General features: G+C 40.9%; 1 protein-coding gene and 2 long non-coding RNA genes across 3 annotated transcripts in view; 2 read left to right on the top strand and 1 right to left on the bottom strand.

Annotated features, from left to right (window-relative positions):
* The first annotated feature begins 5,534 nt into the window (after window positions 1–5,534).
* LOC139570972 (zinc finger protein ZFP2-like) lies at window positions 5,535–22,137 on the top strand. Its single transcript, XM_071393366.1, has 3 exons — window positions 5,535–6,164; window positions 14,879–15,059; window positions 15,468–22,137. Exons 1-3 carry the CDS (start codon window positions 6,156–6,158, stop codon window positions 16,784–16,786), a joined length of 1,509 nt encoding a protein of 502 aa, XP_071249467.1. The 5' UTR covers window positions 5,535–6,155; the 3' UTR covers window positions 16,787–22,137.
* LOC139571054 (uncharacterized) lies at window positions 14,089–25,565 on the bottom strand. The gene is made up of 3 exons (XR_011674228.1): window positions 25,449–25,565; window positions 15,482–15,586; window positions 14,089–15,014 (listed from the first exon to the last, which is right to left on the bottom strand). It is a non-coding gene; the product is annotated as an uncharacterized lncRNA (long non-coding RNA).
* Window positions 24,860–25,575, top strand: part of LOC139571028 (uncharacterized) — a 28,383-nt gene continuing 27,667 nt past the window's right edge. Inside the window, exon 1 of the long non-coding RNA XR_011674221.1 lies at window positions 24,860–25,026. This is a non-coding gene — a long non-coding RNA (uncharacterized lncRNA). The remainder of the gene's footprint in view (window positions 25,027–25,575) is intronic.

Raw genomic sequence — 25,575 nt, 5'->3', positions numbered from 1 at the left:
ATATGGCTGCCAGATGGTCCTAAGGAGGGGGTCATTTCATATCAAATTTCATTGGTCACATACACGTTTAGCAGATGTTATTGTGGGTGTAGCGAAATGCTTGTCGCCCCCCTCATATCTTTACCAAACACAGGCAGGAACCAAGTATTATTTATGACACTAAGACAAGATTAACATTTTCACGGCTGCTCTTCATTTATAAAATGTAAGTGTAGGAGGTCTAACCACACACCAGCGAATACACACTGGAGAGAAGCCTTATAGCTGTGATCAGTGTTAGAAGAGCTTTGCTCGAGCTTCCTCCTTGACTAGACACCATCGAACACACCGTGGAGAGAAGCCTGATAGCTGTGATCAGTGTGGAAAGCGCTTAAGTCAATCAGGGAGCCTGAATTCACTCCAGTAAACACACACTAGAGAGAAACCCTATGTCTGTCTATGTGGAAAGAGGGCCAATGAAAAAACACCAGAAAACAAAAACATCTCCATCCTATACCCGACAGCGGTTATAGATCCCTAAATTAAAGGCTCTATAGAAAACATCTCCTCCATCTCTAAATTAAAGGCTCATAGAAAACATCTCCATCTCCCATTCTTAAACAGTTGCCTCAGTCTGATCACCATGGTAACCTCTGTGGAGCATAATATGCAGCTCTGATCTAGGATCAGGTCTCTACTGTGTTTATGTAATATCACACATTGGGATCTAAGTGGATTAATGTTATCATAGAAGATGTCACAGTGAACCTGTGTAGGGGGGGGGGGGGGGTTGATAATTGTATCTTCTTTCATATACTCATGATACTGTTGTTATTAAATGTCATGAGGAATAATGTTTCAACAATAGGTGTATATTCATGTATTCAATTGATCAATAAATTAAATCCATTATCTTCTAAACATGAAGTTATATACAGTGGGGAGAACAAGTATTTGATACACTGCCGATTTTGCAGGTTTTCCTACTTACAAAGCATGTAGAGGTCTGTAATTTTTTATCATAGGTACACTTCAACTGTGAGAGACGGAATCTAAAACAAAAATCCAGAAAATCACATTGTATGATTTTTAAATAATTAATTTGCATTTTATTGCATGACATAAGTATTTGATCACCTACCAACCAGTAAGAATTCCGGCTCTCACAGACCTGTTAGTTTTTCTTTAAGAAGCCCTCCTGTTCTCCACTCATTACCTGTATTAACTGCACCTGTTTGAACTCGTTACCTGTATAAAAGACACCTGTCCACACACAATCAAACAGATTCCAACCTCTCCACAATGGCCAAGACCAGAGAGCTGTGTAAGGACATCAGGGATAAAATTGTAGACCTGCACAAGGCTGGGATGGGCTACAGGACAATAGGCAAGCAGCTTGGTGAGAAGGAAACAACTGTTGGCGCAATTATTAGAAAATGGAAGAAGTTCAAGATGACGGTCAATCACCCTCGGTCTGGGGCTCCATGCAAGATTTCACCTCGTGGGGCATCAATGATCATGAGGAAGGTGAGGGATCAGCCCAGAACTACACGGCAGGACCTGGGCAATGACCTGAAGAGAGCTGGGACCACAGTCTCAAAGAAAACCATTAGTAACACACTACGCCGTCATGGATTAAAATCCTGCAGCGCACGCAAGGTCCCCCTGCTTAAGCCAGTGCATGTCCAGGCCTGTCTGAAGTTTGCCAATGACCATCTGGATGATCCAGAGGAGGAATGGGAGAAGGTCATGTGGTCTGATGAGACAAAAATAGAGCTTTTTGGTCTAACTCCACTCGCCGTGTTTGGAGGAAGAAGAAGTATGAGTACAACCCCAAGAACACCATCCCAACCGTGAAGCATGGAGGTGGAAACATCATTCTTTGGGGATGCTTTTCTGCAAAGGGGACAGGACGACTGCACCGTATTGAGGGGAGGATGGATGGGGCCATGTATCGCGAGATCTTGGCCAACAACCTCCTTCCCTCAGTAAGAGCATTGAAGATGGGTCGTGGCTGGGTCTTCCAGCATGACAACGACACGAAGCACACAGCCATGGCAACTAAGGAGTGGCTCCGTAAGAAGCATCTCAAGGTCCTGGAGTGGCCTAGCCAGTCTCCAGACCTGAACCCAATAGAAAATCTTTGGAGGGAGCTGAAAGTCCGTATTGCCCAGCGACAGCCCCGAAACCTGAAGGATCTGGAGAAGATCTGTAGGGAGGAGTGGGCCAAAATCCCTGCTGCAGTGTGTGCAAACCTAGTCAAGAACTACAGGAAACGTATGATCTCTGTAATTGCAAACAAAGGTTTCTGTACCAAATATTAAGTTCTGCTTTTCTGATGTATCAAATACTTATGTCATGCAATAAAATGCAAATTAATTACTTAAAAATCATACAATGTGATTTTCTGGATTTTTGTTTTAGATTCCGTCTCTCATAGTTGAAGTGTACCTATGATAAAAATTACAGACCTCTACATGCTTTGTAAGTAGGAAAACCTGCAAAATCGGCAGTGTATCAAATACTTGTTCTCCCCACTGTATATAATTTTATCATAATATCTAAATTGATTAAAATGACAAACAACTAATCCATAATGCATTGAATAATAATATCCATGAGGTCAAGAACTATGTATACTGTCTTGTAACATCGGTTAATGTAATAACTTTTAGATTTATAATGTAATAAAACCAGTAAATGTAATATCTTGTTGGTTAATATGATAAAATGTTGAATTGTTATCGTAATAACTTTCCCATTTAATGTAATAAGTTACGTTATCAGGTGAGTAACAACTTTTTTAATGAATAACTTAATAACTTCAACCGATCATGTAATAACACCGAAATCAATGTTTAATGTGTTACTTCACTAATGTTATTGCAGATACCTCCCTCCACCAATTGCAAACCCACACACACACAATCCTATGCACTTGTACACTAACACACACTCTAATCATCAAATTGTATTGGTCGCATACACACATTTATCAGATATTGCGGGTGTAGAAATGCTTGTGTTCCTATTTCCAACAGTGCAGTAATATCTAACAATAAACACCAATACACACATCAAAGTACAAGAAGGGAATTATTGATAAATACACACCTGTACAATCTCACTCACACACACACACACACACACACACACACACACACACACACACACACACACACACACACACACACACACACACACACACACACACACACACACACACACACACACACTGATACAATAAACTGAATGAATCTGTAGGTCTTATCATCAATGAGTCAGGGGGCTCGGTGGGGCTCACTTGGAGTGAGAATTTCTCATAGTGATTTATTTTTTGGGGTCCATGTCCCTACAGTTGAATGTGTTCTATCATTGCAGCAATGGTAGCTTTCTGTGTATTATCACTCTTTCTATCCATCCCTCCATCCCATTCAGTTTTTCCATAGAGGTTTTACCCTATGACAACGTCAGCATACAGTACATCAGGTTATTACTCATGTTTACCCTTTAATCATATATCATTGGAAATATTAGATTCACAGCTGTCCATCAGATACATCTTCAGAATGTTCAGATTGACAGAAATGTGATCTTTGACCTCTTGGATACAATCAGAAGTGGTTCTGAAACGTAATAAAAAAATTACCTTTTAAAAGTAGCCAGGCCTCGGGCGGGGAGAACCCCCGACCGGACCCTCACCCCATCATGGGCTACCACCTCCACCCCGACCACCACTCCTTGGAGAGGTCACTACACACGTCAGAGGACTTAGTGGAGGACAGTAAGATTGAAAAATATTTCCAGATAGAAACAAAATAGAAAAACATACTTTGATAATGTAATGTCTTGTCAGTTGGCCGAATCAGGACCAAAATACACATTTGGAAATGGTGAAGATATTCAACGTAAATTAATAAGAGTAAGGGACCAAGTATGGACCGTTGCCAGAAGAAGGTGAAGAGTGAAGAACATTTTGACTCACTCCAAAATTGTGTGAAGTGACAACAGCTAATATCTTGCAATCAATGATTAATTAAAGGTAAGCATCTCTGGATTAACTATCTAATGTTAGCTAAATGTAGTAGTGAATAAATTGGCTGCATTTCTTTAAATTGACAATTCTGTGACCTGTCATGGGCAAGTTTTATAATTACACAATAGCTGTTAGCAAAGGTGTCAGCTAGAGACGAAGTCCAGGAGCTTGCAGGGATTTGTACTCTTGCATGATGTCTACTTTTATGCTAATTAGCATGAGCGACATTTGACAGTAAATAGAGCCGACTATATTGATAAAAATGGGAAATCACCTCTTGCCAGGGTAAGCCTATGGAAAATCCCCTATGGGGAAAATGAATGGTGGAAAACAATTGGAACAGTTTCCCTGTTTGTTCCACTAGGTTTTATGGGTATTATGACTCGTCCACTGTACTAAAGAGAGAAATAGTAATAGCATCTTTTTATAGGCACTAATTTTGCCATGGTTCGTTAGACAAAGCCTATGTGGGAAATTAATGGCATTTTTGTAGGGTGTTTGGATAAATGCTGAAAATAAGGACTGTTGTAAATAGTTGAGATCTTATACATTTTGTTATACAATCTTTATAAGCTAATGTCACTTATTGTGAATTTTGAAGAATTAATGTAATAAAAAAGCACATCACAAAGGCTTCATAATTCAGAAAGTTCATATTGACTGCTATTATCTCATAGAACAAAACGTATAAGATCTTAGCCTGTGCTTATCTTGTAAGTAATTTCTGAGTTTTAAAACAAGCTGGCGAGCTTTAAATCTCTGAATAGCTTGACATTGACATGATTGGTACGTGTGGGGGGGTACTTCCTGTATAAACACAAACTCCCTTCCTTGACTACTTCCTTCCAGCAGTGTAGCAGGGAGATTCCTAGATGTGGGAAGTGTGCAGGAGGACCTGAGAGAAAGGAATGTGTAGTATTGATGTAAAAAGTTGTGTGTGTAAACTGTAGTGGTAGACATGGTGCTGGAGATCAGATGTGTCCAGTGAGAGAAAGACAGGTTGAAGTTACCAGGATCAGAGTAGGTGTCCTATATGAGGCAGTGAAGAAAGTAGTAGAGGAAGATGGTCCAGGGTGAAGGATCCTGAGAGGATCTCTGTGATTAGGCCGAGGTCAATAGAGAGTGATAAGAATAACATGCTTCAGTATTTTTTTTTTTTTTGGAGTTCATTAACATGGTTGTCAACTGTACCGCAGGAATAGAATGTAAATCACAGTGGATAGATGTGGTGGCAGCTGCAGAGAACTTGGGTGTACAATATTTTACTGCAGAGTTACAAGGTGTTTTGAACGATAATATCCCGTCCTTTCAGGCTGCTGGCCTGGTGTAGAATCAGAGGGCCAAAGTAGTGGTATAACGATGAGGTTTTAATGGGTGTAGGGTTAGTTGGTTTTTCACAAAGTGTAATGAATTAATACTACAGAATAATAGTAGGCTGATACACAGCCAATTCACTAGGTGGGGGCATGCACCTATAGTCATTGTTTGCGGACCGCCATAATACCGAAGAAGAAGACCACTTCCTTCTCAACGGCGCTGATTCTGGTCTGCTCCGTGAAGCGGAAGAATTATGAATCAAATCAAATGTTAATGGTCACATACATATTTTATTGCTGGTGTAGCGAAATGCTTGTAATGCACTGACTACTGCGGAGGTTGCATTGTTGTAAATGCTGCATGGACACAGCAGACGTCGGATTGAACATACATCAGGTTTTTCAGGTTCGCTGCACGGATAGCGCTGCTGTAATCAGTCTGGTATTTTATAGGCTTCCCTTACTGGGCCTCAGACAATTAAAACTATCTGTACTCTCGAAGAGGATGTCGTTTCAACAGACTCGTGTAGAGGTAGCCGATAACAGACAACAGGATTCTTGGTGAATAGAGTGTTGAACGTTTTCTAGACTTTAATAGATTAAAATCATATCCAGGATCTTTCTGAAGTAAGGTTAGCCTACATCAGACATTTATTTGTCACAATTTAAGTCGAGTTTAGATTCTTAAAAGGACGTTTGATTGCTGTGGTCTAGCTGTTTATATGAATGCTGTGACAAAGAAAGTAACTAGTGTAAACTAGCTACAGATTTACTGTCACGTTTTTTTTATTTGAATAAACGCTGAAGAAAGAATAGCTTCCACGATGAATCGGGTAAGTTTGGTTTACTTTTATTAACAGTATGCCTAATGTGGTGTATAACATGTCTAGGCCTAGTTATCATCTTTGATCTTCCATATCCCTTCGCTCCATTTGAACAGCTGGACAAAATAAACAATGGTGGTAATAAAAACATGTCATATTTTGTCCTTCAGCAAAGTAGCATACTAGCCCAAAGCACACAGATTGATACAAGGCAACGAGAAGCTAAAGTCAGAACCATGGAGAAATAATGAGGCCAAGGTAAAGTTGGTTTTATATTCACACATTCGGACATTCAACAGACATTCGCCAAAAGCCATATAAAATTGTAAAAATCTATAATTAATTCACCGTTTGTCACAGAGACATCAAACTAGGTATGATTTATTTAATAAATGTCTAGCATACCTTTACAACCTTTGCTTTGAGTAGAAATTCCAGTTTTGATTTGATAGAAATCTAAATTTGATAGACTACATGCCTTCTATCAAATCAAAACTGGAATTTTTCCTCAAAGCAAAGGTTGTAAAAGTATGCTAGACATTTATAGAATAAATCATATCTAGTTTGATGTTTCTGTGACAAACGGTGAATTAATTATTGATTTATACCACTTTAAATGGCTTTTGGCAAATGTCTGTTGAATGTCCGAATGTGTGAATATAAAACCAATTTTACCTTGGTGAAATAATGAGGCCAAGCCTACACCTTGCAGAAGCGGTGTATGGGTAATAACCTGTTAGTTGTTATAACCTGTTAGTTCGTATACCTTGACACAGCTGAGAAGAAGACAGTGGCAGAATACATTCAACCACACCTTTGTTACATCATAAAACTAGAGAGCAACATCTGTCCTGTTAAGTTCACAAAACATGTTGTATGTAACAGTTACATGACCTTCAGAACATCAAGCAAGTGAATCTTTTCTGAATACTAAACAACTATTGATTTAGAGTTACCGCAAGTCAAAAAGGAAACAGGTGCTGCCTCCACTGTTCAAGCACCATTTCAACATCATCTAATCACCTATGTTTAGTCTACTACAGTGACAACTAAAAGATACCAAAAACCAGGGGTGCAACTTTCACTGGGATGGAGTATACATGCCCCCCACATTCTGAAATTGCATCTTTGACCCCCCTAGTTTTATCATTGGAAGGTGATACTAAATGTGTTAACGATGTGCTTTAGGACCATGCAGACGCCTCCGAGAGGTCGAGTAGGCTGTTTGGAGTGTTTATCTGACTGGATAAAAAATAAATAATAGCAATGCCCCCCACTTCTAAACCAAAGTTGCGCCCCTGCCAAAAACGATTTAGTCCGAGCATTCTAAAGATAAATTATGCTTTTATCCAGGGTACGAACTTGTGTGTGTGCGTGCAAGTAGATTAATTTTTTTGTCTCACCCAATTGTAGCGAAATGCCATTTGCCATCCTCATGTTCCCTGAACGGTCTAGGACTCATATAGTCTCACACAGTGCCCACTTTTAGTTTTTTGTTGTCCTAGGCTACCTGGCTAAGATGCTTACTCCTAGCCTAGTAATTTCCATTCACGGGCAACGATGCGCCAGGCCAGCTAGTTAATAGCCCCTTTTCAAATTATTACTATTTTTGAGATTTAATTGTGAGATACTCATCTTCATAGCAAAAAACTTAGCTTCCATAAAGTGACCATTGGACTTAAATGTTAGACTAACTTTGTAGATGCAACAATGTTTTATTACATTTGATCATTTATCACTCTCGCATGCACATTTCTGTCCATTAAGAACCAACGATGTGCTACATTTTTGTAGCATTTCTGACAATGCTAACAACTTTTCAACCAAATCTCAGTTCTATCTAACCTGGTCAGCAACTTGGATGCTTGGCAACAATACAGCTGCTCATAGCTAACATTAGCTTGCCTGTCCACAGTCCAGCAGCTATCCTCTGTAGCTAGCTAACACCAGTCAGCTGAAAGCTGCTAGCTAGCTAACCTACAGGCGAAGAAAGGTAGCTAGCTGTAATTGTTTATGGAAGATTTGTCACAAAAATAACTTCAGCCATTAGCTAACTAACGTAAACTCACCCCATTCCGTACAAATGTGCGCAACTGCAACATTCAAACGAGGCTACAAAGAAAACTAATGGGACTGTAGCGACTGTGTTGACTTCAAAATCGGGGGTGTGAACTAGGTTTCTATTCAAGCGTTGATCGACATGGTAATGGCTCTATAGTATTGGCGAAAAGTTGAAAAAACGGACCCTCCGTTACATCGTGACGTGTCATGTCGTAACGTACAGCACGCATGAAGCAACTATTTCTGTCTTACAATCTCTTTCCACCAGGTGTAGCACTTCTCTCATCATTTAAAAACAAGAAATGGACAGTGACGGGGGTAAGGGGGGATACCTAGTCATTTTTTGCATCATCATTGCTTGCGATCATCATTCTCAAAGCAGCTGTTTACTTGTAAGATCACTTTAGCACCGCCCTAAAAACCCGATTTCAAATTCGACACAAACATTCAAATAGGTATGTAATGACACATTATATAAACTCTTTGTAGTGTTTTATTTACATTTTAGCGGCGATAAGGTGATATGTTGGACAGATCGAGGGGGGAAAAAGCAATTTTCCCACACAACATCTCTCCTTCTCACTATCACGCATGCTTCCCCACCCGCCATTTTTAAAAAGACCCGACAGGGCTCATTGTCTTCTTGAATTATGCAGAAACGGGCAGCGTTTAGGTCATGAAATTGATTCTGTTGGAAAGGGGAGAAATTGTGCTTTACAATAGTATTGACATTACAGTTGATCAGGAAGTATTACGTTTTTGGGGCGCTAAAATAAGGTCAATTGTACGGACCAAGGCGATGTACAAAAGTCAGTGAGTTTACGTTAGCTAGTTAGAACCAGACAACAATAGCTGACATCAACACAGAAGTTGGCTAACGATAGCTAGTTCACATCCAAATGGCAGTCCTACATCCAAATGGTTGGCTAACGATAGCTAGTTCACATCCAAATGACAGTCCTACATTTTTGCACAAAACATAGCTACATGACTTCAAAACCAAATTGTCACACTGCTACCTTACAATGCATGCAATGCAATGGACTTTTGCAACACTTGCTAGCTACTCCATACACCAAGCTATGGTAAGAGCTAGACATATTTCACTGTCAGACAGGACACAACTCTAACTGTAGCTGAGAAAACAAATACATGTAAACAGCACGTTGTGCACTGCAGTGAGCAGATGCATGCTGGCTAGCATCAGGAAAAACTCACAAATTTCAAACATTCAGAATAAATTCCAGTATGCTTCTTCTCCTGTCCTCTTGAAATTTTAATACAAATCTGTTAAGATCAACAGTGGCCAAACTAACAACTCTGCCAGGTGACTGGCTTCATTGACCGTCTTGATTATTTTTACAACTCCGATCTGGATATTTGTCAACAACTCTGCCATGCACGATTCCAGTGATGCGACACTAGGGGTGTAGGCTAATGCTGGCAAGAAAATATGTTATGAATTATATATATATATATATATTTTTGATAACATGAATTAGGGAGGCACGTAGCCTAGTGGATAGAGCGTTGGGCCGGTAACCGAAAGGTTGCTGGATCGAATCCCCTAGCTGACATGGTAAAAATATGTTGTTCTGCCCCTGAACAAGGCAGTTAACCCACCGTTCCCCGGTAGGCCATCATTGTAAATAAGAATTTGTTATTAACTTACTTTCCTAGTTAAATAAAGGTTAAATAAAAATAATAATTAAATTGCTAAAACAAAGGTTTAAGGAAATACAGACAGGCACCACATTACTACAAGACAAAATTCATGATGGTCATGATGGTATTAAAGCAAAGCTATACACTGAACAAAATATAAATGTAACATGTAAAGTGTTGGTCACATGTTTCATGAGCTGAAATAAAAGATCCCAGAAATGTTCCATATGCTCAAAAAGCTTATTTCTATAAAATGTTTTGTACAAATTTGTTGCATTTCTTTACATCCCTGTTAGTGAGCATTTCTCTGTTGCAAGATAATCCATCCACCTGACAGGTGTGGCATATCAAGCTGATTAAACAGCATATTCATTACACAGGTGCACCTTGTGCTGGGGACAATTAAATGGCCACTCTAAAATGTGCAGTTTTGTCACACAACACAATGCCACATATGTCTCCAAGTTTTTAGGGAGCGTACAATTGGCGTGCTGACTACAAGAATGTCCACCAGAGCTGTTGGCAGAAAATGTATTGTTCATTTCTCTACCATATGCCGACTTCAACTACATTTTAGAGAATTTGGCAGTACGTCCAACCAGTCCTCACAATCGCAGACCATATGTATGGTATCGAGTGGGCGAGCGGTTTGCTGGTGTCAACATTGTGAACAGAGTGCCTCATGGTGGCGGTGGGGTTATGGTATGGGCAGGCATAAGCTACCGACAACGAACACCATTGCATTTTATCGATTGGCAATTTGAAATCACAAAAATACCGCAACGAAATCTTGAGGACCATTTCTTTTTAAAGGTAGCTGTAACTAACAGATGCATATCTGTATTCTCAGTCATGTGAAATCCACAGATTAGGGCCTAATGAAGTTATTTCAATTGACTAATTTCCTCATAAGAAGATAAATACATTTAATTGTTTCATGTTGCGTTTTATATATAATAATATAATAAAAAAATAAATCCTCAAAAGTTAGTGGAATGGGATTAGTGTGGTGTGTGATGAATTCTTGTAGGTGGTAAAAATCACATTGTGGTTAAGAATCACCTCTTCTAAGAGTCTGAATTGGGCTCTTTTGAGAATGTTTGGCTCATAAGCAACCTGCATAATCATTGTTTGAAGTACAATAGACCGACAAAGCTACTGTAGTAGGTCAAAGCTGTGTCCTGGAAAACCTTGGTAGAGCATGGGTGCAGTAGGCCTTGTGGTGCTGGAACACCTTGGTAGAGCATGGGTGGAATAGGCCTTGTGGTGCTGGAACACCTTGGTAGAGCATGGGTGGAGTAGGCCTTGTAGTGCTGGAAAACCTTGGTAGAGCATGGGTGGAGTAGGCCTTGTAGTGCTGGAAAACCTTGGTAGAGCATGGGTGGAGTAGGCCTTGTAGTGCTGGAAAACCTTGGTAGAGCATGGGTGGAGTAGGCCTTGTGGTGCTGGAACACCTTGGTAGAGCATGGGTGGAGTAGGCCTTGTGGTGCTGGAAAACCTTGGTAGAGCATGGGTGGAGTAGGCCTTGTGGTGCTGGAAAACCTTGGTAGAGCATGGGTGGAGTAGGCCTTGTGGTGCTGGAAAACCTTGGTAGAGCATGGGTGGAGTAGGCCTTGTGGTGCTGGAACACCTTGGTAGAGCATGGGTGGAGTAGGCCTTGTGGTGCTGGAAAACCTTGGTAGAGCATGGGTGCAGTAGGCCTTGTGGTGCTGGAAAGCCTTGGTAGAGCATGGGTGGAGTAGGCCTTGTGGTGCTGGAACACCTTGGTAGAGCATGGGTGGAGTAGGCCTTGTGGTGCTGGAAAACCTTGGTAGAGCATGGGTGGAATAGGCCTTGTGGTGCTGGAAAACCTTGGTAGAGCATGGGTGGAGTAGGCCTTGTGGTGCTGGAACACCTTGGTAGAGCATGGGTGGAATAGGCCTTGTGGTGCTGGAAAACCTTGGTAGAGCATGGGTGGAGTAGGCCTTGTGGTGCTGGAAAATCTTGGTAGAGCATGGGTGGAGTAGGCCTTGTGGTGCTGGAAAACCTTGGTAGAGCATGGGTGGAGTAGGCCTTGTGGTGCTGGAAAACCTTGGTAGAGCATGGGTGGAGTAGGCCTTGTGGTGCTGGAACACCTTGGTAGAGCATGGGTGGAGTAGGCCTTGTGGTGCTGGAAAACCTTGGTAGAGCATAGGTGGAGTAGGCCTTGTGGTGCTGGAAAACCTTGGTAGAGCATGGGTGTAGGGATTGTGGTGCTCATGGGAATTTATGGGAATTGGAATGGGTATTTATTTTTTCAGCTTCAAACCAATGCCTACTTTTCACTTAAAATGTTGTTTTTCATTTTTCATTCTTACTATAAGAAGGAATACTAAATTGCATAGTGACTGTAAAATAAGCTACATTAAAGGCAGACTCAGCTAAATGATGCCACAAGCAGCACTGCAGATATTGCAATGAGCAAGATGCAAGACTTCGCTCTCACACAGTCACACACAGTATCTGCGCATGTGCAAAGGGTATGCTTCACGCTGTTCCAGCATGGTAGCCATGGGACTAAAACATTGGAGAAGTTTAGCCTCGCGGTTCAACGTTCTTGGTTATTGCGAAAATAAAATTTTATTGGTCACATACACATGGTTAGCAGATGTTAATGTGAGTGTAGCGAAATGCTTGTGCTTCAAATTTCGACAATGCAGTAATATCTAACAAGTAATCTAACAAATTCACAACAACTACCTTATACACACAAATGTAAAGGGATGAATAAGAATATGTACATATAAATATATGGATGAGCGATGGCCATGCGGCATAGGCAAGATGCAGTAGATGGTATAGAGTACAGTATATACATACAAGATGAGTAATGAAAGATATGTAAACATTATTATAGTGCCGTTATTTAAAGTGACTAGTTATACCTTTATTAAGTCCATGTTATTGACTCACTATGCTGTTTACTTTGTGCATATAGCCTACGTCATATCACTGAGACTACCTTTAAACTCAGAATATGCTATTCTGTTCTTTTGAATGTTGTGCTTCCTAATTCCTGCCTAAAGATATATTAGACTATGTAAAATTACTAAAATTACAAAACTACAAAATGCGTCATTGTTGGATTCTTCTAGTGTAGGCCTACCTCAAGTCCCGGCAGTGTGTCACATTCTGACCTTTATTTCCTTTGTTTTGTCTTTATTTAGTATGGTCAGGGCGTGAGTTGGGGTGGGCAGTCTATGTGTGTTTTTCTATGTTGGGGTTTTGTGTTCGGCCTGGTATGATTCTCAATCAGAGGCAGCTGTCAATTGTTGTCCCTGATTGAGAATCATACTTAGGTAGCCTGGGTTTCACTTTTGGTTTGTGGGTGTTTGTTTCCTGTGTCTTTGTGTATGTCACCAGACAGGACTGTTTCGTTTCGGTTTATTCTCGTTTATCGTTATTTTGTTGTTTTGTTCGAGTATTTCGGTTTTCATTAAAAGGAATATGAATACTCACCACGCTGCAGTTTGGTCCTCCTCTCTTTCTCCTAACGACGAGCGTTACACAGTGTGTTAACTTAATTTAAACTATTACACTTAATAAATTACTTACTAAATAAATACCCTGGTCCTTCCCCCACCAGCAGTGCAGCTACCAGATCAGGGGTCCCCTCAAGGAGGTATACTGACAGACAGCTGTAGGATACATTGCTTTATAAAATAAGCAACAACCACCTAGACCAATTCCAGGATTTAATTTAATCATATAAATTTGCCATGTTTTGTAGTGTTAAATAATGCATATAGTGTTAAATAATGGTATGTCTACATCATATTTCTTTGTATTTTATTGATTCATCTGCAGGAACAATCGCACCCATGGCCCTGACGCTAGCTCCGCCTCTACCTAGATACTATGTTAAGGAATCCCTAATTATCTTTCCGTCCTCCCTAAGTGTGCACTTGTTCACTTTCCTTCACTCCCACTAGCCCAATACTAGGCCAATCCAATGGTACATTTTCACAACTCGAAGCACAAAATATGTTTCAAAACACTTAGGCCATTTTCAATTGATTACTTTTGAAAAGATTTCCTGTCATTTGTTAATACATTTAACAATAATTTAATCAAACTGCTAAAAACTGACCTACAAAACCAAAATTATAGTGTCAAGTTTACGTACTGTATATATATAAAAATGAAATTTGAAATGGTGTGGTGTACAATGCACTGCTAAAATACTTGGGGGGTAAATTAGTTTATTCCACTCATTATCTGAATGTTGATGATTTTAGATGAGGATGCTGTTACAGTAACAAGTCACATAGAAAAGTGGATCTTGAACAATGTTGCATGGAGCAGAAATTTCACCCGGCTACACCAATACCTTTTTACTGTAGGTTTCTACTACATGCCACAATACCCCTAAATCTGATGGTTTCTTCTATGTATGTACTGTATAAGAATACTGAAACTATGAGACTGACATTTTTCTCAACATGCTGCAAGTGGGATAATTAGCAGCAGTAGTTCTGTTGTTTTAGGTTTTGTATCACAGGTTATTTGAATCAATCATGATTTCGCAGGTGTTACCATCTTTCACATGTTGGAAGGGGAGAGGACATTCGGCCCGTATCTTGAAAGAGGGGTTGGAGCTTCTCATTCCGGTTCTTCTCCTTGTTCTACCATCTCTTAATCTCTCCACTTATGAACCCAGAACTTAAGCGAGCAGTTGACTAATTACATGACACTTAATCCAGAATTAAACTAAGATTAACTCGGGTGAAAGATGTTCAACTCCAATGAATGCTCAATCAAACATTCTGAACATAAGACGGGGCATTACAAGTGTTATCAGTTTTGACATTTTGTAAAAACAAATATACCACTTCCGTTGTGGAAAGTAGTGATCAGTGACACACTTCAGGAGAAATGCGATATTACAAGTATGCACCAATCAATCAGAGATTTAGACTAAAGTAATCAAATGTTTGGTCTAATGATATTCTATGTACTTTACTTCCTGTGGTCACCAGGACAGAGCTAGCCCGTCCCCCTCCACTCTGCCGGAGTCCCCGTGTCACAACTCTCCCGGTAGCGCCTTACTGCTGGGTCTGAAGAGGGTGTCTGTGCGGCTGGTCGACTGCAGGAAAACACCAGGGCGGAGTGGAACTGTGAGAGAAGGACACGAGGAGGAGGGAGATTTGATTTCATCAAGTAAGAACGATGGGGTGTGTGGATGAGACTACAATCTGCTTCTGTAACTTCTGTTAATTGATTGATAAACAATATACACTCAGTGGACAGTAAATTGTCGATCCAGTTTCGTGAACGGAGGGGAGTGTACTTAATAAACTGGTCACTGAGTGTATATTGATAAGGGCAGCAGGTATGTTAGTGGTTAAGAGCTTTGGGCCACTAATAAAGGTTGCTGGTACGAATCGCTGGGCCGACTTAGATGAAAGATCTGTCTGTGCCCTTGAGCAAGGTACTTAACCCTAATTGCTCCTGTAAGTTGCGCTGGAGAAGAGTCTGCTATATAACAAACACATTTTATTTTTAATTATAGTATTTGTTTATGGACCCATATTTCCAAAACAGTTATTCAATGTCTTTGTTTCACAGGGGACAGCACTAACCATTCTCTCAGTTGGAGGGGCTTGTCATCTGTGGAGCCTCAACAACATCGTATTGCTGACGAGACAGAGAAGTGTCTCTATCAATCAGAACACCCCAAGAAACACCTGCAGAGATGTATAGGGAAGAAACCTCAATACTGCTGCTCTGACTGTAGGAAGAGTTTCACTAGCAGGAGTGACTTAATTATTCACCAGTGGATTCACACCCGAGAGAAACCGTACTGCTGCTCTCAGTGCGGGAAGAGTTTCACTGCTTCTAACGCCTTCCAATCTCATCTGCAAATTCATGCAGGGGAGAGGCCTTACCCTTGCCTTGATTGTGAAAAGAGCTTCAATCAGTCAAGCAACCTGACTACACACCAGCTAACACAAGAGAAGCCTTATAGCTGTGATCAGTGTGGAAAGAGCTTTGCTGTAGCTTCTACCCTGAGTAGACACCAGGTTACACACACTGGAGAGAAGCCTTATAGCTGTGATCAGTGTGGGAAAAGCTTTGCTGTAGTTTCCTCCCTGATTAGACACCATCGAACACACACTGGAGAGAAGCCTTATAGCTGTTATCAGTGTGGAAAGAACTTTGCTGTATCAGAAAAACTAACTATACACCAGCGAACACACACAGGAGAGAAGCCTTATAGCTGTGATCAGTGTGGGAAGAGCTTTGCTGTAGTTTCCTCCCTGATTAGACACCATCGAACACACACTGGGGAGAAGCCTTATAGCTGTTATCAGTGTGGAAAGAGCTTTGCTCTATCAGAAAAACTAACTATACACCAGCGAACACACACAGGTGAGAAGCCTTATCGCTGTGATCAGTGTGGGAAGAGCTTTGCTGTAGCTTCCACCCTGACTAGACACCAGCTAACACACAGTGGAGAGAAGCCTTATAGCTGTGATCAGTGTGGGAAGAGCTTTGCTGTAGTTTCCTCCCTGATTAGACACCATCAAACACACACTGGAGAGAAAACTTATGTCTGTCTATGTGGGAAGAGCTTTGCTCTAGCTTCCACCCTGACTACACACCAGCGAACACACACTGGAGAGAAGCCTTATAGCTGTTATCAGTGTGGCAAGAGCTTCAGTCAATCAGTACACCTGAATACACACCTGCGAACACACACAGGAGAGAAGCCTTACAGATGTGATCATTGTGGAAAGAGCTTTAGTCAATCAGTACACCTGAATACACACCAGCGAACACACACAGGAGAGAAGCCTTACAGCTGTGATCATTGTGGAAAGAGCTTTAGTCAATCATTAAACCTGAAAACACACCAGCTAACACACACTGGAGAGAAACATTAGATAGACATACAGTACCAGTCAAAAGTTTGGACACACCTACACATTCCAAGGTTTTTCTTAATTTTTTGTATTTTCTACATTGTAGAATAATAGTGAAGACATCAAAACTATTGACATAACACATATGGAATTATGTAGTAACCAAGAAAAGTGTTAAATAATTCAAAATATATGTTATATTCTTCAAAGTAGCCACCCTTTGCCTTGATGACAGCTTTACACACTCTTGGCATTCTCTCAACCAGCTTCATGAGGTAGTCACCTGGAATGCATTTCAATTAACAGGTGTGCCTTGTTAGAAGTTAATTTGTGGTATTTCTTTCCTTCTTAATGCCTTTGAGCCAATCAGTTGTGTTGTGACAAGGTAGGGGAGGTATTCAGAAGATGGCCCTATTTGGTAAAAGACCAAGTCCATATTAGGGCAAGAACAGCTCAAATAAGGAAAGAGAAACAACAGTACATCATTACTTTAAGACATGGCCAGTCAATATGGAATATTTCAAGAACTTTGAAAGTTCGCAAAAACTTGCGCTTAAATCTGATTGATTTTGACTGGTCTAATGTCCATTGCTCGTGTTTCTTGGCCCAAGCAAGTCTGTTCATCCTATTGGTGTCCTTTATTAGTGGTTTCTTTGCAGCATTTCGACCATGGCCTGATTTCACGCAGTCTCCACTGAACAGAGAAGTTTAAATTTAAAGGTTTAAATAAAAAAATACAAATACAAAAACAGTTGATGTTGAGATGTGTCTGTTACTTGAACTCTGTGAAGCATTTATTTGGGCTATAATTTCTGAGGCTGGTAACTCTAATGAGCTTATGCTCTGCAACAGACGTCACTCTGGGTCTTCCTTTCCTGTGGCGGTCCTCATGAGCGCGCTCATCATAGTGCTTGATGGTTTTTGCGACAGACCGTATACACTTTTCTTATTTGAGCTGTTCTTGCCATAATATGGACTTGGTATTTTATCAAATAGGGCTATCTTTTGAATACCACGCCTGCCTTGTCACAACACAACTGATTGGCTCAAACGCATCCAGGTGACTACCTCATGAAACTGGTTGAGAGAATGCCAAGAGTGTGCAAAGCTTTCATCAAGGTAAAGGGTTGCTACTTTGAAGAATCTGAAATATATTTTGATTTGTTTAACACTTTTTTTGGTTACTACATGATTCCATATGTGTTATTTCATAGTTTTGATGTCTTCTTGTTAAGATGGTGCCGAAGAGGATGGCTGACGTTTTACATGCCCGTAACCAATTGTGCTATTTTGTATTTTTTTTGCATTGTTCGTAACTTATTTTTTAACTTATTTTGTACATAATGTTGCTTCTACCGTCTCTTATGACCAAAAAATAACTTCTGTACATCAGAACTGCGATTACCCACCACGAACTGGAAGAAGCTTTTTCCTTTAACAAGTCACACAAGAAAGATATAATGCTCTCCCGGGAACAGGCCCAGATCCCCGTCATTTGCGTGAAGAAAAGACGGAGGAAAAGAGGACGCATAACGGGGTGCCTTTTAAGAATCTGTAGGGAAGCGAGTAAACTTCCACTGCGATCAATTCTACTTGCTGACATGCAATCATTGGAAAATAAAATTGATGTCCTACGATTATCCTACCGACAGGACATTAAGAACTGTAATATCTTATGTTTCACCGAGTCGTGGCTGAACGACAACACAGATAATATAGAGCTGGAGGGATTTTCAATGCACCGGCAGAACAGAGAAGCTACGTCTGGTAAGACGAGGGGTGGTGGTGTGTGTCTTTTTGTCAATAACAGCTGGTGCGTGATGTCTAATATTAGAAAAGTCTTGAGGTATTGCTCGCCTGAGGTAGAGTACCTTATGATAAGCTGTAGACCACACTATCTACCAAGAGAGTTCTCATCTATATTATTCGTAGCCATCTATTTACCACCACAGACCGATGCTGGCACTAAGACCGCAAAAAAAACAACTCTATAAGGCCATAAACAAACAAGAAAATGCTCACCCAGAAGCGACGCTCCTAGTGGCCAGGGACTTTAATGCAGGCAAACATAAATCAGTTTGACCAAATTTTTACCAGCATGTCACATGTGCAACCAGAGGGAAAAAAACTGTAGACCACCTTTACTTCACACACAGAGATGCGTACAAAGCTCTCACCCGCCCTCCATTTGGCAAATCTGACCATAATTATATCCTCCTGATTATATCCTCCTGATTCCTGCTTACAAGCAAAAACTAAAGCAGGATGTACCAGTGACTCGCTCAATACGGGAGTGATCAGTTGACGCGGATGCTACGCTACAGGACTGTTTTGCTAGCACAGACTGGAATATGTTCCAGGATTCATCCAATGGCATTGAGGAGTATACCACCTCAGTTATCAGCTTCATCAATAAGTGCATCGATGACGTCGTCCCCACAGTGACTGTACGTACATATCCCAACCAGAAGCCATGGATTACAGGCAACATCCGAATCGAGCTAAAGGCTAGAGCTGCCGCTTTCAAGGAGCAGGACGCTAATCCGGACGCCTATAAGAAATCCGGTGATGCCCTCAGACGAACCATCAAACAAGCAAAGCGTCAATACAGGATTAAGATTGAATCCTACTACACCTGCTCTGTCGCTCGTCGGATGTGGCAGGTCTTGAAAACTATTACGGACTACAAATGGAAATCCAGATGCGAGCTGCCCAGTGACGCGAGCCTACCAGATGAGCTAAATGCTTTTTATTGCTCGCTTCGAGGCAAGCAACACTGAAGCATGCATTAGAGCACCAGCTGTTCTGGATGACTGTGTGAAAACGCTCTCGGTAGCCGATGTGAGCAAGATCTTTAAACAGGTCAACATTCACAAAACCGCGGGGCCAGATGAATTACCAGGACGTGTACTCAAAGCATGCGTGGACCAACTGGCAAGTGTCTTCACTGACATTGTCATCCTCTCCCTGACTGAGTCTGTAATACCTACATGTTTCAAGCAGACCACCATAGTACCTGTGCCCAAGGAAGCGAAGGTAACCTACCTAAATTATTACCACCCCGTAGCACTCACATCGGTAGCCATGAAGTGCTTTGAAAGGCTGGCCAAGGCTCACATCAACAGCATCCTCCTGGATACCCTAGACCCACTCCAATTCGCATATCGTCCAAACAGATCCACAGATGATGCAATCTCAATCGTACTCCACACTGCCTTTTCCCACCTGGACAAAAGGAACACCTATGTGAGAATGCTGTTCATTGACAACACCATAGTGCTCATGAAGCTCATCACTAGGCTAAGGACCCTGGGACTAAACACCTCCCTCTGCAACTGGATCCTGGACTTCCTGATGTGCTAACCCCAGGTGGTAAGGGTAGGCAACAACACGTCCGCCACCCTGATCCTCAACACAGGGCCCCTCAGGGGTGTGTACTTAGTCCCCTCCTGTACTCCCTGTTCTTCCACGACTGCGTGGCCAAACACGACTCCAACACCATCATTAAGTTTGCTGACGACACAACAGTGGTAGTCCTGATCAACGATGAGACAGCCTATAGGGAGGAGGTCAAAGAACTGGCAGTGTGGTGCCAGGACAACAACTTCTCCCACAATGTGAGCAAGATAAAGTAGCTGATCGTGGACTACAGGAAAAGGAGGGCCGAACAGGCCCCCATTAACATCAACGGGGCTGTAGTGGAGCGGGTTGAGAGTTTCAAGTTCCTTGGTGTCCACATCACCAATGATCTATCATGGTCCAAACACACCAAGACAGTCGTGAAGATGGCACGACAAATCCTATTCCCCCTCAGGAGACTGAAAAGATTTGGCATGGGTCCTCAGATCCTCAAAAGGTTCTACAGCTGCACCATCGAGAGCATCCTGAACTGTTGCATCACCACCTGATATTGCAACTGCTCGGCATCTGACCGTAAGGCGCTACAGAGGGTAGTGCGTACGGCCCAGTACATCAATGGGGCCAAGCTTCCTGCCATCCAGAACCTATATAATAGGTGGTGTCAGAGGAAAGCCCATAAAATTGTCAGACTCCAGTCACCCAAGTCATAGACTATTTTCTCTGCTACCGTACGGCAAGCGGTACCGGAGCGCCAAGTCTAGGACCAAAAGGCTCCTTAACAGCTTCTACCCCCAAGCCGTAAGGCTGCTGAACAATTAATCAAATGGCCACTGGCCTATTACATTGAACCCCCCCCCCCCCCTCATTTGTTTTGTACACTGATGCTACTCGCTGTTTATTATCTATGCATAGTCACTTCACCCCTACCTACGTGTACAAATGACCTCTAACCTGCACCCCCGCACACTGACTCGGTACTGGTACCCCCTTTATATAGCCTCGTTATTGTTATGTTATTGTGTTACTTTTTATTAATTTTTACTTTAGTTCATTTGGTAAATATTTTCTTAACTCTTCTTGAACTGCACTGTTGGTTAAGGGCTTGTAAGTAATGTGACAAATCAAGTTTGATTTGATTCTCTATTATTCTACAATGTAGAAAATAGTAAAAAATAAAAAAATCGAATGGGTAGTTTGACTGGTACTGTATGTGGGAAGAGCTTAGTTCATTTAGGGCCAATGAGAAAACACCAGAAAACAAAAACGTGCCGTATTTCCTCTCCCTCCTCTCTGGAACCGGTTCCAGATCCCTAAATAAATGATCAATAGAAAACATCCAGTGAACAGTCATATCCATCTCCCATTCTTAAACAGTTGCCTCAGTCTGATCACCATGGTAACCTCTGTGCAGCATAATATGCAGCTCTGATCTAGGATCAGGTCTCCACTGTGTCTATGTAATATCACACATTTGTGATTTGAGTGGATAAATGTTATCATAGAAGATGTCACAGTGAACCTGTTTGGGGGGGATGTTGATAATTGTATCTTCTTTCATATACTCATGATACTATTGTCATTAAATGTCACGAGGAATAATGTTTCAACAATAGGTGTATATTCATGTATTCAATTGATCAATACATTCAATTCATTGTATTCTAAACATGAATATATCACTTCAATGTTATATTTTTATTATAATAATAAACAAATCTAAATTGATTTATGTTCCTAAAACTAATCAATAATACATTGGATAATAATATCCATGACGTCAAGGCATGAACTATGCATACTGTGTCTTGTAACAACGGTTAATGTAATAACTTTTAGATTTATAATGTAATAAAACCGGTAAATGTAATATGTTGTTGGTTTATATGATAAAATGTTGAATTGTTATAGTATGACTTTTTCCATTTAATGTAATAAGTTACATTATCAGGTGAGTAACAACTTTTGTGATGAATAAAGTAATAACTTCAACCGATCATGTAATAACACCGAAATTAATGTTTTATGTGTAACTTTACTAATGTTAATGCACATACCACCCTCCACCAAACTGACACACACAAATCTAGGGCAGCGGTAATCAGTCTGGTATTTTTTTATTTTTTTATTTTTTTTACCTTTATTTAACTAGGCAAGTCAGTTAAGAACAAATTCTTATTTTCAATGACGGCCTAGGAACAGTGGGTTAACTGCCTTTACGAGGCTAACCTCAGCCAATAAAAATATCTGGACTCTCGAAGAGAACCTTGTAAAGTGATGTTAGGATATATACAGTTGAAGTCGGAAGGTTACATACACTTAGGTTGGAGTCATTAAAACTAGTTTTTCAACCACTCCACAAATGTCTTGTTAATGAACTATAGTTTTGGCAAGTCGGTTAGGACATCTACTTTGTGCATGACACAAGTCATTTTTCCAACAATTGTTTACAGACAGATTATTTCACTTATAATTCACTGGACCACAATTCTAGTAGATCAGAAGTTTACATACACTAAGTTGACAATGCCTTTAAATAGATTGGAAAATTCCAGAAAATTATGTCATGGCTTTAGAAGCTTCTGATAGGCTAATTGACATAATTTGAGTCAATTGGAGGTGTACCTGTGGATGTATTTCAAGAACCTACCTTCAAACTTAGTGCCTCTTTGCTTGACATCATGGGGAAATCAGCCAAGACCTCAGAAAAAGAATTGTAGACCTCCACAGGTCTGGTTCATCCTTGGGAGAAATTTCCAAATGCCTGAAGGTACCATGTTCATCTGTACAAACAATAGTGGGCAAGTATAAACACCATGGGACCACGCAGCCGTCATACCGCTCAGGAAGGAGACGCGTTCTGTCTCCTAGAGATGAACATACTTTGGTGCGAAAAAGTGCAAATCAATCCCAGAACAACAGCAAAGGACCTCGTGAAGATGTTGGAGGAAACGGGTACAAAAGTATCTATATCCACAGTAAAATGAGTCCTATATCGACATAACCTGAAAGGCTGCTCAGCAAGGAAGAAGCCACTGCTCCAAAACCGCCATAAAATAGCCAGACTACGGTTTGCAACTGCACATGAGGACAAAGATCGTACTTTTTGGAGAAATGTCCTCTGGTCTGATGAAACAAAAATAGAACTGTTTGCCCACAATGTCCATCGTTATGTTTGGAGGAAAAAAGGGGAGGCTTGCAAGCCGAAAAATACCATCCCAACCGTGAAGCACAGGGGTGGAAGCATCATGTTGTGGGGGTGCTTTGCTGCAGGAGGGCCTGGTGCACTTCACAAAATAGATGGCATCACGAGGAAGGAAAATTATGTGGATATATTGAAGCAACATCTCAAGACATCAGTCAGGAAGTTAAAGCTTGGTCGCAAATGGGTCTTCCAAATGGACAATGACCCCAAGCATACTTCCAAAGTTGTGGCAAAATGGCTTAAGGACAACAAAGTGAAGGTATTGGAGTGGCCATCACAAAGCCTTGACCTAAATCCTATAGAACATTTGTGGGCAGAACTGAAAAAGCATGTGCGAGCAAGGAGGCCTACAAACCTGACTCAGTTACACCAGCTCTGTCAGGAGGAATGGGCCAAAATTCCCCCAACTTATAGTGGGAAGCTTGTGGAAGGCTACCCAAAACGTTTGACCCAAGTTAAACGATTTAAAGACAATGCTACCAAATACTAATTGAGTGTATGTAAACTTCTGACCCACTGGGAATGTGATGAAAGAAATAAATGCTGAAATAAATCATTATCTCTACTATTATTCTGACATTTCACATTCTTAAAATAAAGTGGTAATCCTAACTGACCTAAAACAGGGAAATGTTACTAGGATTAAATGTCAGGAATTGTGAAAAAACAGTTTAAATGTTTTTGGCTAAGGTGTATGTAAACTTCCGACTTCAACTGTAAGTTATCCTGTATGAGCTTTTGTGCCGAATACATTACGTTGTTACAGGTGTCAACCTTATTGGGCATGTGGGTGCAGTATGTAGGAGGGAGGTTCCTAGGTGTGAGAAGTGTGCAGAAGGGCATGAGACAAAGGAATGTGTAGTATTGGGGAAAGTAGTGGTATGTGTTAATTGTAGCGGTGCCCGTGCGGCTGGGAATCAGAAATGTCCCGTGCGAGGCAGTGAAGAAAGTAGAGGAAGATGGTCAAGGGGGAGGGATCCAGAGAGGAGTGGTGTGAGTAGTAGATCTGTACCAGCACAGAGGGATAAACCAATAAGTGATATATGTTTCAGTAAGATTGGAGTTTTGGAATTAATAGCAATGGTTATCAACTGTACTGCTGGGATGGAATATAAGTCACAGAAAATAGAAGTTGTGGTGGCAGCTGCAGAGAGGTATTTGGGTGTGCGAGATTTGACATCAGAAGAGTTACAGGGTGTGTTAAGTGGCTGTTGGCCTGAAGTAGGACTAAATATATTTAAATAGTGGAGTATGGTATATATATATATATATTTTTTTTTTTTGTGAGTGTAGAGCTAGATGGTAGTTTTATATTTTTATTTTATTATTATTATTTAAGCAAAGTATAAGGGAGTTATACTCCAGTCTAGTAGGTGGTGGTAGTGCAACATCTATTGGATGCCAACTGCCGTTAAACCTCATTGAAGAAGAAGAGAAACTTGCATTCCAAGTGTCTCTGGTAAAAATAGGCGATAAAAGACAAAATAATTATTGGTGGATAGGGTGTGGAACGTTTTCACACCCTGGATAAAATCTTATCCATGATATTTTTATTTGTCACAACTTAAATAGAGTTTTGATGTTTAAAAGGAGGTTTGATTGCTCTGGTCTAGCTGTTCTTTATCTGAACGCTGTGACAAAGACAGTAAATGTGTACACTACACTTACTTAAGAAAGAATAGCTTCCACGATGGATCGGGTAAGTTTGGTTTACTTCTATTAACAATATGCCTACTGTGGTGTATAACATGTCTAGGCCTAGTTCCATCATCTTTGATCTTCCATATCCATTCGTTCCATTTGAACAGCTGGACAAAATAAACAATGATGGTAATAAACGCTTGGGATATTTTGTCCTTCAGCAAAGTACCCTACTAGCCTAAAGCACACAGATTGATACAAGGCAATGTGTAACGAGTATGTAAAGTCAGAACCATGAAGAAATAATGAGGCCAAGCCTACACCTTGCAGTAGGGGTGCGTGGGTAAAATCACCGGGAAGCCAAGGTGGCCTGTCCGCGGCTGGAGCTGTCCCCGGAAATGACCCCGTTTTTAAAGGTGCTTTAAAATAATACTGCAAAGTGAAATAATATTTTAAGAAAGACCGGGCAACAGAGCCTACCGTTTGACGTCTCAATCGCGTTGTGCTTGTTTTGTCCAGCAGAGGGGGCTGCTCGCTATAGCAGCTTCATTCACTCTCCTTCCACTAACTACCTGCTCGCTATAACAGCTTCATTCACTCTCCTTCT

The sequence above is a fragment of the Salvelinus alpinus genome, chromosome 1 (assembly GCF_045679555.1).
Source record: "Salvelinus alpinus chromosome 1, SLU_Salpinus.1, whole genome shotgun sequence".
NCBI lineage: Eukaryota > Metazoa > Chordata > Actinopteri > Salmoniformes > Salmonidae > Salvelinus > Salvelinus alpinus.
Note: the sequence above shows the minus strand (reverse complement) of the source record. Positions and strands in the feature narration are given on the sequence as shown.

Coding starts and splice junctions, on each gene's coding strand:
- LOC139570972 (XM_071393366.1), top strand. Junction 15,060..15,467: donor GGGAGATTTGATTTCATCAA/GTAAGAACGATG, acceptor TTTGTTTCACAG/GGGACAGCACTAACCATTCT.